The sequence below is a fragment of the Haliotis asinina genome, chromosome 1, assembly GCF_037392515.1.
Source record: "Haliotis asinina isolate JCU_RB_2024 chromosome 1, JCU_Hal_asi_v2, whole genome shotgun sequence".
Classification (NCBI taxonomy): domain Eukaryota; kingdom Metazoa; phylum Mollusca; class Gastropoda; order Lepetellida; family Haliotidae; genus Haliotis; species Haliotis asinina.
In genome coordinates this window covers 82,113,774-82,128,867 of record NC_090280.1, presented here as the reverse complement: position 1 = coordinate 82,128,867, position 15,094 = coordinate 82,113,774, and the positions used below count along the sequence as shown (strand labels likewise).

General features: G+C 39.8%; 1 protein-coding gene across 4 annotated transcripts in view; it reads left to right on the top strand.

The window, feature by feature from the left end:
* Window positions 1-15,094, top strand: part of LOC137298040 (double C2-like domain-containing protein beta) — an 88,477-nt gene that overhangs the window by 46,705 nt on the left and 26,678 nt on the right. For all 4 annotated transcript variants that reach the window (XM_067830107.1, XM_067830091.1, XM_067830100.1 and 1 more), the window contains exon 2: window positions 943-1,088. In XM_067830107.1, coding sequence (XP_067686208.1) covers window positions 997-1,088 — 92 coding nt within the window. In that variant the 5' untranslated portion in view covers window positions 943-996. The remainder of the gene's footprint in view (window positions 1-942; window positions 1,089-15,094) is intronic.

The window sequence follows — 15,094 nt, the reverse complement described above, 5'->3', positions numbered from 1 at the left end:
GCAATATTCCAACCACATGGTGGCCATGGACTCTAAGCATGAATGCCATTTCTGGTATCCCCACCTTGATGATGCTGGAATATTGCTAAAAGTAACTTTGAACCATACTCACACACTTTTCCAAATCCTGGATCAGTCCTTGGACTTGGAGATTTGAACTGATTACAGTGATTCAGACTTGATGAACTTGAAGTGTTGAAGGGTGACTAACATGTCTTCATATAGGCCAGGGACCCATGAAGGTCCCGGGGTAGAATAGGCCTTCAGCAACCCATGTTTGCCATAAAAGGCAACTATGCTTGTCGTAAGAGGCAACTAACGGGAGTGGGTGGTCAGACTTGCTGACTTCGTTGACACATGTAATCGGTTCCCAGTTGCGCAGATCGATGCTCATATTGTTGATCACTGGATTGTCTGGTCTAGACTCGATTATTTACATACCGCAGCCATATAGCTGGAATATTGCTGAGTGCAATGTGAAACAACTCACTCACGCACTCACTCATATAGGCCAGTGTAAGCAGGGTGGCCTAGTGATGAAGGCGTTCACTTGTCACACTGAAGACTCGGGTTTGATTCCCCACATGGGTACAACATGTGATACCCATTCCTGGTGTCACCCCATTGTGAATGTTGCTAAGGCATCATCCAACTAATACCTACTCACTCAGTCACTGATACAAAATATATTTGCCAACATGATTTGTTTTCATTGTTATTCAGTTCCACTGCTCTGTTCAAACATTCCTTAACATAGTCCTCTTGACATTTATTTCGGGAGGATATTATGTAGATTACAATAATCTGTATCAAAATTTCTTTTGTTAGTCTGTGTCAATATATCAAGTGTTGATATCCTGTTTGGGGTATTTTTGAATGCACATCATATTGCATTGATTGTTTATGACAGTAGTGTTGTCACACGGTATGGTTACCTTTCAGTGGCACTGGTGACCAAGCCTAAGGAGACCAGGAGACCATACAACCCATCAGAGGATGGGGGAGTTTGCCAGCAGCAGTGGAGGGGGCGGGGGAGCCCTCGACAGATGGGTGTGCCCCAATGACCGCCAGCTAGCCCTACGAGCAAAGTGAGTACATCTCTTTCTTCTGAATGTCAGTGAACGGATTGTAGTGAAGAATCAGACTGATTCGGGGCAGCATTTGTGTTTTCTCATCTTTGTCTATATTCAAAACATTGGAGTTTACCCATTGGGGCGATGGCGTGACTCGTCACACTGAAGACCCAGGTATATGGGTAAAATGTATGAAGCACACATGAGTAAAGCGCGACAGTTGGAGTAGCCTTTCGGTTTTAGCATTTGCTTGTCACACAGGACAGGAAATATTCCTGACATGGGGACTTGGTGTGTGTGAAACGAATTTCTGTTGCCCCCCCATCATGATATTGCTGGAGTATAGTTATTGCTTGATAATTGCTGCATGAAACCACAACTCACTGAATGACTGATGGTCCTCTCGCAGCTGTAGTGTGTTTAAATCTGGGGACAAGACCTTTTGAATTCCAAGCTCAATTTCAAACACCATTCATGAAATGTTAAAATAAATCTATTTTGGCTGCAACCTTGTCAGGATATCATTTGATCTTCAAACAAGAATACTGTTGATATGACATGACATGATATATTAGTGTTTGCTTTCTGCGATCAAACAGAACTGTGGATCGGGATACAAGGCTTCAGTTAAGTGCTGAAATAGCGTATGTAAGGATGAAAGTCATGCAGCATAAGGTTGGAAATAATTTATCAAATATAGCAGATACCCACCACAGCAATGGAGTATGGTCCACTTACAGATGTATTTATCTGAAAAAGTATTATGTTGTTGTTCACTGACCTGTTTACACAAAAGTAGCAATGCTGTGGTACATTTATTTCTCCTTCAGTCAGTATTGCCAACACGTCATGATTGTGAAAACTGTTTAAATACATCAGACAGCACAATCTGAAAAGATTAATCCCAGGATGCAAACTAGACTTATCTCAGAACAATATCTTGAATATTGGAAAAGTAAATAATTTGCAAAATTACAATAAAAAAATCAAAATTTAACAATGAAAATTTTCATGACTATATCTTAACATTTTTTCTAAGAGGTTAATGGTTTGAAGAAGTATTCTCGTGTATGGTTTGGTATTATTTAGTTTTTAGATAAAATTATTTATTTAGGAAACCAAGAATGTAAGAAGCAGGTTTGGTAGGAGATAAAATGGTAGAATTTATTGTTTAAACCCATCAGTGTCTGAAATTTAGGTAGCAATACTGACAGGTACAGCGTCTGATTTCATCCGGGCTCTGGGGCAGTGTGAAGCCTTTTTTCTGGTGTCTCCCGCTTTGCCAAGAGCAGTGTAAATCCACACTCATTGAGTCATTCATCCTATTTTATTACCAACCTTATCTAGTAGAGGTTAGTGTAGTTGTATAGTAACCTTATGTTGAATATGTTAGTATACTAACTTATTTGGTATGGGCTAGAATAGGAGTATAGTAACTTTGTCTCGTATAGATTAGTATAGCTGTATGGTTCATTCAGTCAAGTTAGTATAGCAGTATAGTAACCTGTTCTAGTGTCATGTCTGATTACACTACATTGTACTAGGATTAAGACAGTATTGGACAGTTCCAGTAATACTGATTCAGTGTTCTGTCCAAATTCCGGCCAATTTGGAAATATCTCCTAGCCAGCGTGTGAACCAGACAAGGAGAGGTTACCGCCGCCTGGAGGCCATTACGAACCATATCCTTCCTCACAGTCCTTCCCTCGGCCATCATCGTCCAACCCAAATCCTTGTCAAGTGGTCTCAGTGTGGACAGCCCCGCCTAAACCTTTCCTAATTTGCCCAAATATATCTTGTTTGAGTCAGATAGGTATTTGTTCAGCTCCATATGAGATATCATTTGTCTGGGATGAGAGCCAAATGCTATATTAGATTTCTTTTCCACTGAAGCCAGACCCGTCCTTGTCTTGGAGGGAAATGTGGGAATTACAACGCAGCCAATGGTGCATTATTTAATGTATCTAATCACAAATATTTATCCAGTAGGTCAGGGGTAGAGAAGAGTATCCAGCCATGCTTGTAATAACCTGAGGCGCTTTGGCCATTATTTTTGTGGGAGACTATTGATTTTGGGGGATTTACCAAGCTGTCTCTGTAGCTGATCTAGACTTACAAGCATTCGCTGTGCGTGGTGCCAACATTATCTGCCGTGGCAGAATTACAGCGATGTCAGGATGCTTAATGATAACATGGTAACACATTCCGGAACATCAGTAGCCTTCAGCTCTAGTACTCTGTCCTTACCAGGGATGCAGCCTAGCCTCAGTATAGTGATGCTGGGACATCCTTTAGTAAATGAATCATAATTTAACGTCGCCTCAGAAATATTTCAGTCATATGGTGGCGAAAAAGGTTTTGCATATATCATATGTACCATTTTGATGCTTATTTTGAGGGTCAAGTTAGCGGGTCAGGTTACCTATGTGATTTGCTTTTCTGCAGTAATATACAGTGATAAGGTGTGGAAAATTCAGTCACCAGTATAGCAATATTCCAGCAATGTCACAGAAGGGAACACCAGACATGGGCTTCTCACATTGCACCCATGTGGAGAATCAAACCCAGGTCTTTCGCATGATGTACCAACGGTTTGACCACTAGGCTATAACCCAGTATACATAGTAGAGGCAACTTTATTGTTCAGATTATCAGACTTTGGTGGGTTGTGTGTCATTGCTTATGTCACTCTCTGGATTGTCATGTCCAGGATGAAATACAATCAAACTGTGATCTTTTGCCAGGAATATCACTGAGGAATATAATTAAGGGAGCATTAGTGAGTGAGTAAGGGAGTTTATTGTTACACCACATTCAGCTATATGGTGGCAGTCTGTAAGTAACTGAGTCTGGACCTGACAATCCAGTGATCGACAGCCTGAGCATCAATCTGTGCAGTTGGGAACCGATGACAATTGTCATCTAAGTCAGCAAACCTGGCCAACCGATCCAGTTAGTCGCCTCTTACGACAAGCATAGTCGCCTTTTATGGCAAGCATGGGTTGCTGAAGGTCTTTTCTACCCCGGACCTTCACGGGCAATCAAAGTTTGGATTTACACCAGTGAGTCGCAGTACAGCGACATTCTTTACTTAGCTGAAAGTGCCAATGACTGTCTAAATGTAAACGGGAGCATTAAACAACAAACTTCGGAACAAACATGATATGAAGGTAATGAAGGTATACTTTGATTTACAAACATGGGAAGTGTAGAACAACCTGAAATAAATGTGAGGATTCAGTTATTCAAAGCTGTTTTGCCAAGGGAAAAGGAAGTAGACAAGCTTTCTTAATTACATCTGTTGCTTGTCCAGCTCATGGTGGAGTAACGCTCAGTTACATGCTTCTTGACTAGGGCTGCAGCAAATACATTATGTCACAAACATAATATGTATCACGAATAATAGGTAACGAATGAAAATAAGTATTCACGATTACAATATTGTAGTGAACACCCATGTTGACAGTGTTAGTTTGTTACAGCAATAGCCACTCGTCTCATGATACTCAAATATGATATGTAGTAATTATGGCAGACAGTACCATGTGTGGCCTTGACAATTATCATAAGTTGCACTACTTCAAGGCTAGTGCATACTCCAGTTTTGCATATGTTACTTTGAAAAAGGACAATAAGGGTTCAAGTAAAACAAGCTCCCTTAAAAACTATTTATTAATATTCGGTTTTGATGATCATGAATAACAAATAAACAGGCTACATTTCGACTCACCCACACAATATGCCAGTGGATCGTGACAGCCTTACTCTTGAGGGAGGTTTATGTAGTACACTGGAAGAAAAACACATCCCTAGCCATATTGTGCAGTGTGTGGATTGTTTGTAGCATGTAATGTTGGTTATTGCTGACAATAAGCAGATTGAAAATCAAAACTGTGTAATCGCAGACCCCACCGACCCGTGAAGGTCCCGGGGTAGAATAGGCTTTCAGCAAACCATGCTTGCCATATAAGGCAACTATGCTTGTCATAAAAGGCGACTAACGGGATCGGGTGGTCAGGTTCGCTGACTTGGTTGACACATGTCATCGGTTCCAAATTGCGCAGAACGATGCTCATGATGTTGATCACTGGATCGTCTGGTCCAGACTCGATTATTTACATCCTGCATATTGCTGATTGCGGCGTAAAACTACACTCACTCACTCACTCACTCACTCACTCACTCACTCACTCACTCTCACTCGGAGACCCCAGCACAAAACTCGTGGTGGAAGGCAAGGTTTACAATGGAGAACACTTCCTGGAGACATCCGCTTGAGCATGTTGTTTACGTTACAGTTTACAAGCCCAGAAACTTCATCAGTTGTTTATGTCTTGAACTGAACAATAAGAAACATACTTTCTAATGTTTAGTTTGATCTTTCATTGTTTATGAAAATCGATTCGTCTGCCAACCCCATCAATAATAACTTGTGCAAGTTGATCGATCAGATGAGTGATCATTGAACCAGTCGTTCCAGCATGAGAGTGCATGATTTTTCTGGGGTTTATTTCTTCGTGTGAACTTCTCCTGCTGCTGAAATTCAACTTGGACAGCTTGATAGAAACATTAAACCTTCCTACATCCCAGACAAAATGCCAAAGTTGCAAAAAATATATAGTTTTAATCAAAGTCTGTGTGGCTTTTTCTTTTTCGGGATAGTTCAACCTGAGCATAAGATTTTCAAGCAGCTTTTATATCAGCCCTTGGGAAAACCAGGGTGATTGTGGAATAAAGAAAGCTCTCGTCTGTACAGACAAAAACAATTTAATTTGATTAAAGTGTACTTCCTGTCTGTCTCTGCCTGGTGACAAGGATGATCCTGCTGTTTTAAAGTGCTGGGGTTACAAAATCATTTTCCTTGATTTGTGGGTCGCTCCGTGAGTAGCGTAGTGGTTGATGCGTTTGCTCATTATGACCTGGGTTCATTTCCCTTCATGAGTACAATGTGTGAACCAGTTTTTTGTGTCCCCCACCATGATATTGCTTGAATATTGCTAAAGAGCACAGTAAACTCACTGACTCACTCACTCACTGACTCACTCATTCACTCATGGTCTAATACCAACATCCGCAGTCTTCACATTGACCATCCCTGTGATATAATTGAAATATTTCGTCCCTAATAGCTTGTTTGAGTGAATCTCTTTTATTTTACCTGATTATTTTATGAATTTTTAATGCTTTATCCGGATATTTGGTACGGAAGTTGCTAGAGCAAGCCAACAGAGAATGATTTTGCTTTGTGATTGTGGAAACTTCCTTCTTGTATTTGGCAGCAGTAATGTTCATCACCATTGACTGTGTGACTTCCCTTGGGCCTTCCAGAAAATTGTGATCGTAACCAAGTTTTTTGTTGACTAATGTAGTGTGTTTCCAAAGTATATTAGGTCAGACATGGTGATAAATAACATATCCTGCCTTTCCATGATGTACTGGTCTGCCCAATGTCCAGTAGGTCAGACATGGAGAAAAATATTGTATCCTACCTTTCCCTAATGTATTGGTCTGCTAAATGTCTAGTAGGTCATACATGGTGATAAATATCATATCCTCCTTTTCCCTAATGTATTGGTCTGCTAACTGTCCAGTAGGTCATACATGGTGATAAATATCATATCCTGCCTTTCCCTAATGTATTGGTCTGCTAAATGTCTAGTAGGTCATACATGGTGATAAATATCATATCCTGCCTTTCCCTAATGTATTGGTCTGCTAAATGTCCAGTAGGTCAGACATGGTGATAAATAACATATCCTGCCTTTCCCTAATGTATTGGTCTGCCCAATGTCCAGTAGGTCAGACATGGTGATAAATAACATATCCTGCCTTTCCCTAATGTATTGGTCTGCTAAATGTCCAGTAGGTCAGACATGGTGATAAATAGCATATCCTGCCTTTCCATGATGTACTGGTCTGCCCAATGTCCAGTAGGTCAGACATGGAGAAAAATATTGTATCCTACCTTTCCCTAATGTATTGGTCTGCTAAATGTCTAGTAGGTCCTACATAGTGATAAATATCATATCCTGCCTTTCCCTAATGTATTGGTCTGCTAAATGTCTAGTAGGTCAGACATGGTGATAAATATCATATCCTGCCTTTCCCTAATGTATTGGTCTGCTAAATGTCCAGTAGGTCAGACATGGTGATAAATAACATATCCTGCCTTTCCATGATGTACTGGTCTGCCCAATGTCCAGTAGGTCAGACATGGAGAAAAATATTGTATCCTGCCTTTCCCTAATGTATTGGTCTGCTAAATGTCTAGTAGGTCAGACATGGTGATAAATATCATATCCTGCCGTTCCATGATGTACTGGTCTGCCCAATGTCCAGTAGGTCAGACATGGAGAAAAATATTGTATCCTACCTTTCCATAATGTATTGGTCTGCTAAATGTCTAGTAGGTCAGACATGGTGATAAATATCATATCCTGCCTTTCCATGATGTACTGGTCTGCCCAATGTCCAGTAGGTCAGACATGGAGAAAAATATTGTATCCTACCTTTCCCTAATGTATTGGTCTGCTAAATGTCTAGTAGGTCATACATGGTGATAAATATCATACCCTACCTTTCCCTAATGTATTGGTCTGCTAAATGTCTAGTAGGTCAGACATGGTGATAAATATCATATCCTGCCTTTCCATGATGTACTGGTCTGCCCAATGCCCAGTAGGTCAGACATGGAGAAAAATATTGTATCCTACCTTTCCCTAATGTATTGGTCTGCTAAATGTCCAGTAGGTCATACATGGAGAAAAATATTGTATCCTACCTTTCACTAATGTATTGGTCTGCTAAATGTCTAGTAGGTCATACATGGTGATAAATATCATATCCTGCCTTTCCATGATGTACTGGTCTGCCCAATGTCCAGTTGGTCAGACATGGAGAAAAATATTGTATCCTGCCTTTCCCTAATGTATTGGTCTGCTAACTGTCCAGTAGGTCAGACATGGTGATAAATAACATATCCTGCCTTTCCCTAATGTATTGGTCTGCTAAATGTCTAGTAGGTCAGACATGGTGATAAATAACATATCCTGCCTTTCCCTAATGTATTGGTCTGCTAAATGTCCAGTAGGTCAGACATGGTGATAAATAACATATCCTGCCTTTCCATGATGTACTGGTCTGCCCAATGTCCAGTAGGTCAGACATGGAGAAAAATATTGTATCCTGCCTTTCCCTAATGTATTGGTCTGCTAAATGTCTAGTAGGTCAGACATGGTGATAAATATCATATCCTGCCGTTCCATGATGTACTGGTCTGCCCAATGTCCAGTAGGTCAGACATGGAGAAAAATATTGTATCCTACCTTTCCATAATGTATTGGTCTGCTAAATGTCTAGTAGGTCAGACATGGTGATAAATATCATATCCTGCCTTTCCATGATGTACTGGTCTGCCCAATGTCCAGTAGGTCAGACATGGAGAAAAATATTGTATCCTACCTTTCCCTAATGTATTGGTCTGCTAAATGTCTAGTAGGTCATACATGGTGATAAATATCATACCCTACCTTTCCCTAATGTATTGGTCTGCTAAATGTCTAGTAGGTCAGACATGGTGATAAATATCATATCCTGCCTTTCCATGATGTACTGGTCTGCCCAATGCCCAGTAGGTCAGACATGGAGAAAAATATTGTATCCTACCTTTCCCTAATGTATTGGTCTGCTAAATGTCCAGTAGGTCATACATGGAGAAAAATATTGTATCCTACCTTTCACTAATGTATTGGTCTGCTAAATGTCTAGTAGGTCATACATGGTGATAAATATCATATCCTGCCTTTCCATGATGTACTGGTCTGCCCAATGTCCAGTTGGTCAGACATGGAGAAAAATATTGTATCCTGCCTTTCCCTAATGTATTGGTCTGCTAACTGTCCAGTAGGTCAGACATGGTGATAAATAACATATCCTGCCTTTCCCTAATGTATTGGTCTGCTAAATGTCTAGTAGGTCAGACATGGTGATAAATAACATATCCTGCCTTTCCCTAATGTATTGGTCTGCTAAATGTCTAGTAGGTCATACCTGGTGATAAATATCATACCCTACCTTTCCCTAATGTATTGGTCTGCTAAATGTCTAGTAGGTCATACATGGTGATAAATATCATACCCTACCTTTCCCTAATGTATTGGTCTACTAAATGTCTAGTAGGTCAGACATGGTGATAAATATCATATCCTGCCTTTCCATGATGTACTGGTCTGTTAAATGTCCAGTAGGTCATACATGGAGAAAAATATTGTATCCTACCTTTCACTAATGTATTGGTCTGCTAAATGTCTAGTAGGTCATACATGGTGATAAATATCATATCCTGCCTTTCCATGATGTACTGGTCTGCCCAATGTCCAGTTGGTCAGACATGGAGAAAAATATTGTATCCTGCCTTTCCCTAATGTATTGGTCTGCTAAATTTCTAGTAGGTCATACATGGTGATAAATATCATACCCTACCTTTCCCTAATGTTTTGGTCTGCTAACTGTCCAGTAGGTCAGACATGGTGATAAATATCATATCCTGCCTTTCCCTAATGTATTGGTCTGCTAAATGTCTAGTAGGTCAGACATGGTGATAAATAACATATCCTGCCTTTCCCTAATGTATTGGTCTGCTAAATGTCTAGTAGGTCATACCTGGTGATAAATATCATACCCTACCTTTCCCTAATGTATTGGTCTGCTAAATGTCTAGTAGGTCATACATGGTGATAAATATCATACCCTACCTTTCCCTAATGTATTGGTCTACTAAATGTCTAGTAGGTCAGACATGGTGATAAATATCATATCCTGCCTTTCCATGATGTACTGGTCTGCCCAATGTCCAGTAGGTCAGACATGGAGAAAAATATTGTATCCTGCCTTTCCCTAATGTATTGGTCTGCTAAATGTCTAGTAGGTCATACATGGTGATAAATATCATATCCTGCCGTTCCATGATGTACTGGTCTGCCCAATGTCCAGTAGGTCAGACATGGAGAAAAATATTGTATCCTACCTTTCCCTAATGTATTGGTCTGCTAAATGTCTAGTAGGTCATACATGGTGATAAATATCATATCCTACCTTTCCCTAATGTATTGGTCTACTAAATGTCTAGTAGGTCAGACATGGTGATAAATATCATATCCTGCCTTTCCATGATGTACTGGTCTGCCCAATGTCCAGTAGGTCAGACATGGAGAAAAATATTGTATCCTACCTTTCCCTAATGTATTGGTCTACTAAATGTCTAGTAGGTCAGACATGGTGATAAATATCATATCCTGCCTTTCCATGATGTACTGGTCTGCCCAATGTCCAGTAGGTCAGACATGGAGAAAAATATTGTATCCTACCTTTCCCTAATGTATTGGTCTGCTAAATGTCTAGTAGATCATACATGGTGATAAATATCATATCCTGCCTTTCCATGATGTACTGGTCTGCCCAATGTCCAGTAGGTCAGACATGGAGAAAAATATTGTATCCTACCTTTCCCTAATGTATTGGTCTGCTAAATGTCTAGTAGGTCATACATGGTGATAAATATCATATCCTGCCTTTCCCTAATGTATTGGTCTGCTAAATGTCTAGTAGATCAGACATGGAGAAAAATATTGTATCCTGCCTTTCCCTAATGTATTGGTCTGCTAAATTTCTAGTAGGTCATACATGGTGATAAATATCATACCCTACCTTTCCCTAATGTTTTGGTCTGCTAACTGTCCAGTAGGTCAGACATGGTGATAAATAACATATCCTGCCTTTCCCTAATGTATTGGTCTGCTAAATGTCTAGTAGGTCAGACATGGTGATAAATAACATATCCTGCCTTTCCCTAATGTATTGGTCTGCTAAATGTCTAGTAGGTCATACCTGGTGATAAATATCATACCCTACCTTTCCCTAATGTATTGGTCTGCTAAATGTCTAGTAGGTCATACATGGTGATAAATATCATACCCTACCTTTCCCTAATGTATTGGTCTACTAAATGTCTAGTAGGTCAGACATGGTGATAAATATCATATCCTGCCTTTCCATGATGTACTGGTCTGCCCAATGTCCAGTAGGTCAGACATGGAGAAAAATATTGTATCCTGCCTTTCCCTAATGTATTGGTCTGCTAAATGTCTAGTAGGTCAGACATGGTGATAAATATCATATCCTGCCGTTCCATGATGTACTGGTCTGCCCAATGTCCAGTAGGTCAGACATGGAGAAAAATATTGTATCCTACCTTTCCCTAATGTATTGGTCTGCTAAATGTCTAGTAGGTCATACATGGTGATAAATATCATATCCTACCTTTCCCTAATGTATTGGTCTACTAAATGTCTAGTAGGTCAGACATGGTGATAAATATCATATCCTGCCTTTCCATGATGTACTGGTCTGCCCAATGTCCAGTAGGTCAGACATGGAGAAAAATATTGTATCCTACCTTTCCCTAATGTATTGGTCTACTAAATGTCTAGTAGGTCAGACATGGTGATAAATATCATATCCTGCCTTTCCATGATGTACTGGTCTGCCCAATGTCCAGTAGGTCAGACATGGAGAAAAATATTGTATCCTACCTTTCCCTAATGTATTGGTCTGCTAAATGTCTAGTAGGTCATACATGGTGATAAATATCATATCCTGCCTTTCCATGATGTACTGGTCTGCCCAATGTCCAGTAGGTCAGACATGGAGAAAAATATTGTATCCTACCTTTCCCTAATGTATTGGTCTGCTAAATGTCTAGTAGGTCATACATGGTGATAAATATCATATCCTGCCTTTCCCTAATGTATTGGTCTGCTAAATGTCTAGTAGATCAGACATGGAGAAAAATATTGTATCCTGCCTTTCCCTAATGTATTGGTCTGCTAAATGTCTAGTAGGTCAGACATGGTGATAAATAACATATCCTGCCTTTCCATGATGTACTGGTCTGCCCAATGTCCAGTAGGTCAGACATGGTGATAAATAACATATCCTGCCTTTCCCTAATGTATTGGTCTGCTAAATGTCTAGTAGGTCCTACATAGTGATAAATATCATATCCTGCCTTTCCCTAATGTATTGGTCTGCTAAATGTCTAGTAGGTCATACATGGTGATAAATATCATACCCTGCCTTTCACTAATGTATTGGTGTGCCGAATGTCCAGTAGGTCAGACATAGAGATAAATATCATACCCTGCCTCTCTGTTTTGTAGCATATGCTAAAATAAATATGACAAGGTGATATAAATAGATATATAAAATGACATTAAACAGAGTGTATCATAGAAAGTAAATGAAAGCCAGCTGCCAATGTCTGGCTGACAAGGGGGATTTTATGTCATGATGAATGTACAGCAGAAAATCTATATGTCCTCCATGTCGTAGTAGGCCAGATGGTCAGAGTGTTATGACTCAGTGACTGTAGATTCTCTGATTCACCTACAGTTTATTGTCCTTGTTCACAAATACATACACAGCTGTCACACTCAGTTTCTTCATTAATTGGATCATAGCCAACAGGGATGACGTTTAACAATCCTAGATTTCATCCAATATTCTTGGAGGCAGTGTTTGCCCGTAGCCCTTGGCTGTTGAATGCCCTAAATACCCAGGACCATGATAGGTTCGTATTGATGAGAATGTGTATGCCCTATTTTTTAATATTGATAAAATACTCTCAGTTATTGGGGATGAAAAGTCTGTCAGCCATGAGGACCTGGAGAATACAAAAGCTGTGGGTCCGAGTATTTTTCAGTCGGCTTGGGGCCAAAGGGCCAATGTTAAATTTGAATGCTACACAGCCATGAATAAACCCTGATGACAGTACAGATCAGTTTGGCCCTGGCTCTTGTCAGTAAGGCCTGGATCTTATGTTACCGTGGGTGGGTGGGTGGGTGGGTTGGTTGGATGGATGGATGGATGATTGGTCGGTTGGATGGTTGGTTAGTTTGTTGGTTGGTTGGTTGGATGGTTGGTTGGTTGGTTGAGTGTCGACTTCCTGGTGTTATATAAGCAATCAAATAAAGAAATAAAAAGAACAAAATCCTTTAGTATAATGACAGTATAAGGATGAACAACTCCTTTGTTGCTATTAGAGCAATAAAGAAGTTCTTCATCCATATATTGTATCCTTCCTTACAGCTCCAACTTCTAAATGCCTCTCAAAGAAGTAATACCATGTTATTCATTTTACCCTGAATACAGGCTTTGTTGTTTACAGCAGAGATGCCAACCAGTCCGATTTTGGAGGATTTAAACTCCGATTAGTCTGTTAAAAACTCTGATTTTTAGAAAATACAAATATATTTATGGATTTAGAATTTGAGAAAGAATTTTAGTAAATGGCCGTTTGAATATGTTCATTTGAGTTAAGTATTGGCTGGTTAAAGTATGCCCAGAAATTGCTTATTTCCAGCAGACTAAATCTATTTTTGTAGGGGAGGCCCCTCCAGACACCCACCATCAAAAGGGTCCCGATTCTCCCCTCAGGCTCACCCCCAACTCGCACCTTAGGGCTTGAGAATTGCTTTAGGCAATTCATGACGCCGCTTTCATTTGATTCAGGGTGGGCATCTCTGTTACAGGTTTCCGTCATATAGCTGGAATATTACTTAGTCAGGCTTTAGAGCTCAAACAGTGCTAAAGAAATTTGAAATGATGACTGTAATCTTAGAAAACATTCCCAGGGGACCGATACTGATTAAAAGATGCTGTAAATACATGCTGCTGTTTTAATAGTAACTTTCGCCATTTTTAACCTTTTAATTAATGTTGGAAATAGACATGACGGGATTTAAGGAAGGTGATTGATTATCTAACTGGAGGATTTGTGGGAAATGTCCTTAAAAGTCATCAAACTCAGCTCTGCACTTTATCACTAACACAAATCGTTCTCATTTTCCAGATTCAGCTCTTGAATTGTAACTGTAGCTGTTTTCAATTCTGGAGAAATTCCATATTTTGTAAGATAACAAAACTCATAACCCCATCTCTTAGTGTGTTAGCCTCTTGAAAACATATCAGAAATGTCTTTTTGATCAGTTTTTACTTTGATCAATATTGTCCAGAAATTTTGGGGGACTGAATATCACAGAGCTCTGCTGAATATTCTAGATTTTTGCCAGTTCATCACATATTTTTACAGAACATCTGTCAGTGTGAGATATTTTCTTAAAAGTCATGGCACATTAAACAGTGCCCACGCAGTACTTAATCAATATCGCTGTTAATCTGATTCAGGGACCCATTACCCTAGGCAGCCGTGGCGCTATTAATTTGTAACTCTATTTAAGAAAGGGAGCTATGGTCACCTTAGTAAATGACCTTGGACCATAGAACATGGCCACAAGTCTTTTCGTAGCCTTTAGACTTTTAGTGGATCTTATTCTTTTAGTGGCCCTGATTCTTTTAGTGGCCTTTACTTTTCTAGTAGCCTTTACTCCTTTAGCGTCATTTCGTGGCCTTCTCTCCTTTGGTAACCTTTACTCTTTTACTAGCATTGACTTTTGTGGCCTCTCTCTGTAGCAGCCTTTACTCTTTTTAGTAGCCTTTACTCTTTTAGGAGCATGGACTTTCATGGCCCTTTGTCTTTTAGTAGCCTTTATTCTTTAGGTAGCATGGACTTGCCTGGCCCTCTCTCTTTTAGTAGCCTTTACTCTTTTTAGTAGCCTTTACTCTTTTAGGAGCATGGACTTACATGGCCATTTGTCTTTTAGTAGCCTTTATTCTTTAGGTAGCATGGACTTGCCTAGCCCTCTCTCTTTTAGTAGCCTTTACTCTTTTTAGTAGCTCTTACTCTTTTAGGAGCATGGACTTTCATGGCCCTTTGTCTTTTAGTAGCCTTTATTCTTTAGGTAGCATGGACTTTCTTGGCCCTTTCTCTTTTAGTAGCCTTTACTCTTTTAGTAGCCTTTACTCTTTTAGGAGCATGGACTTACATGGCCCTTTGTCTTTTAGTAGCCTTTATTCTTTAGGTAGCATGGACTTTCTTGGCCCTTTCTCTTTTAGTAGCCTTTACT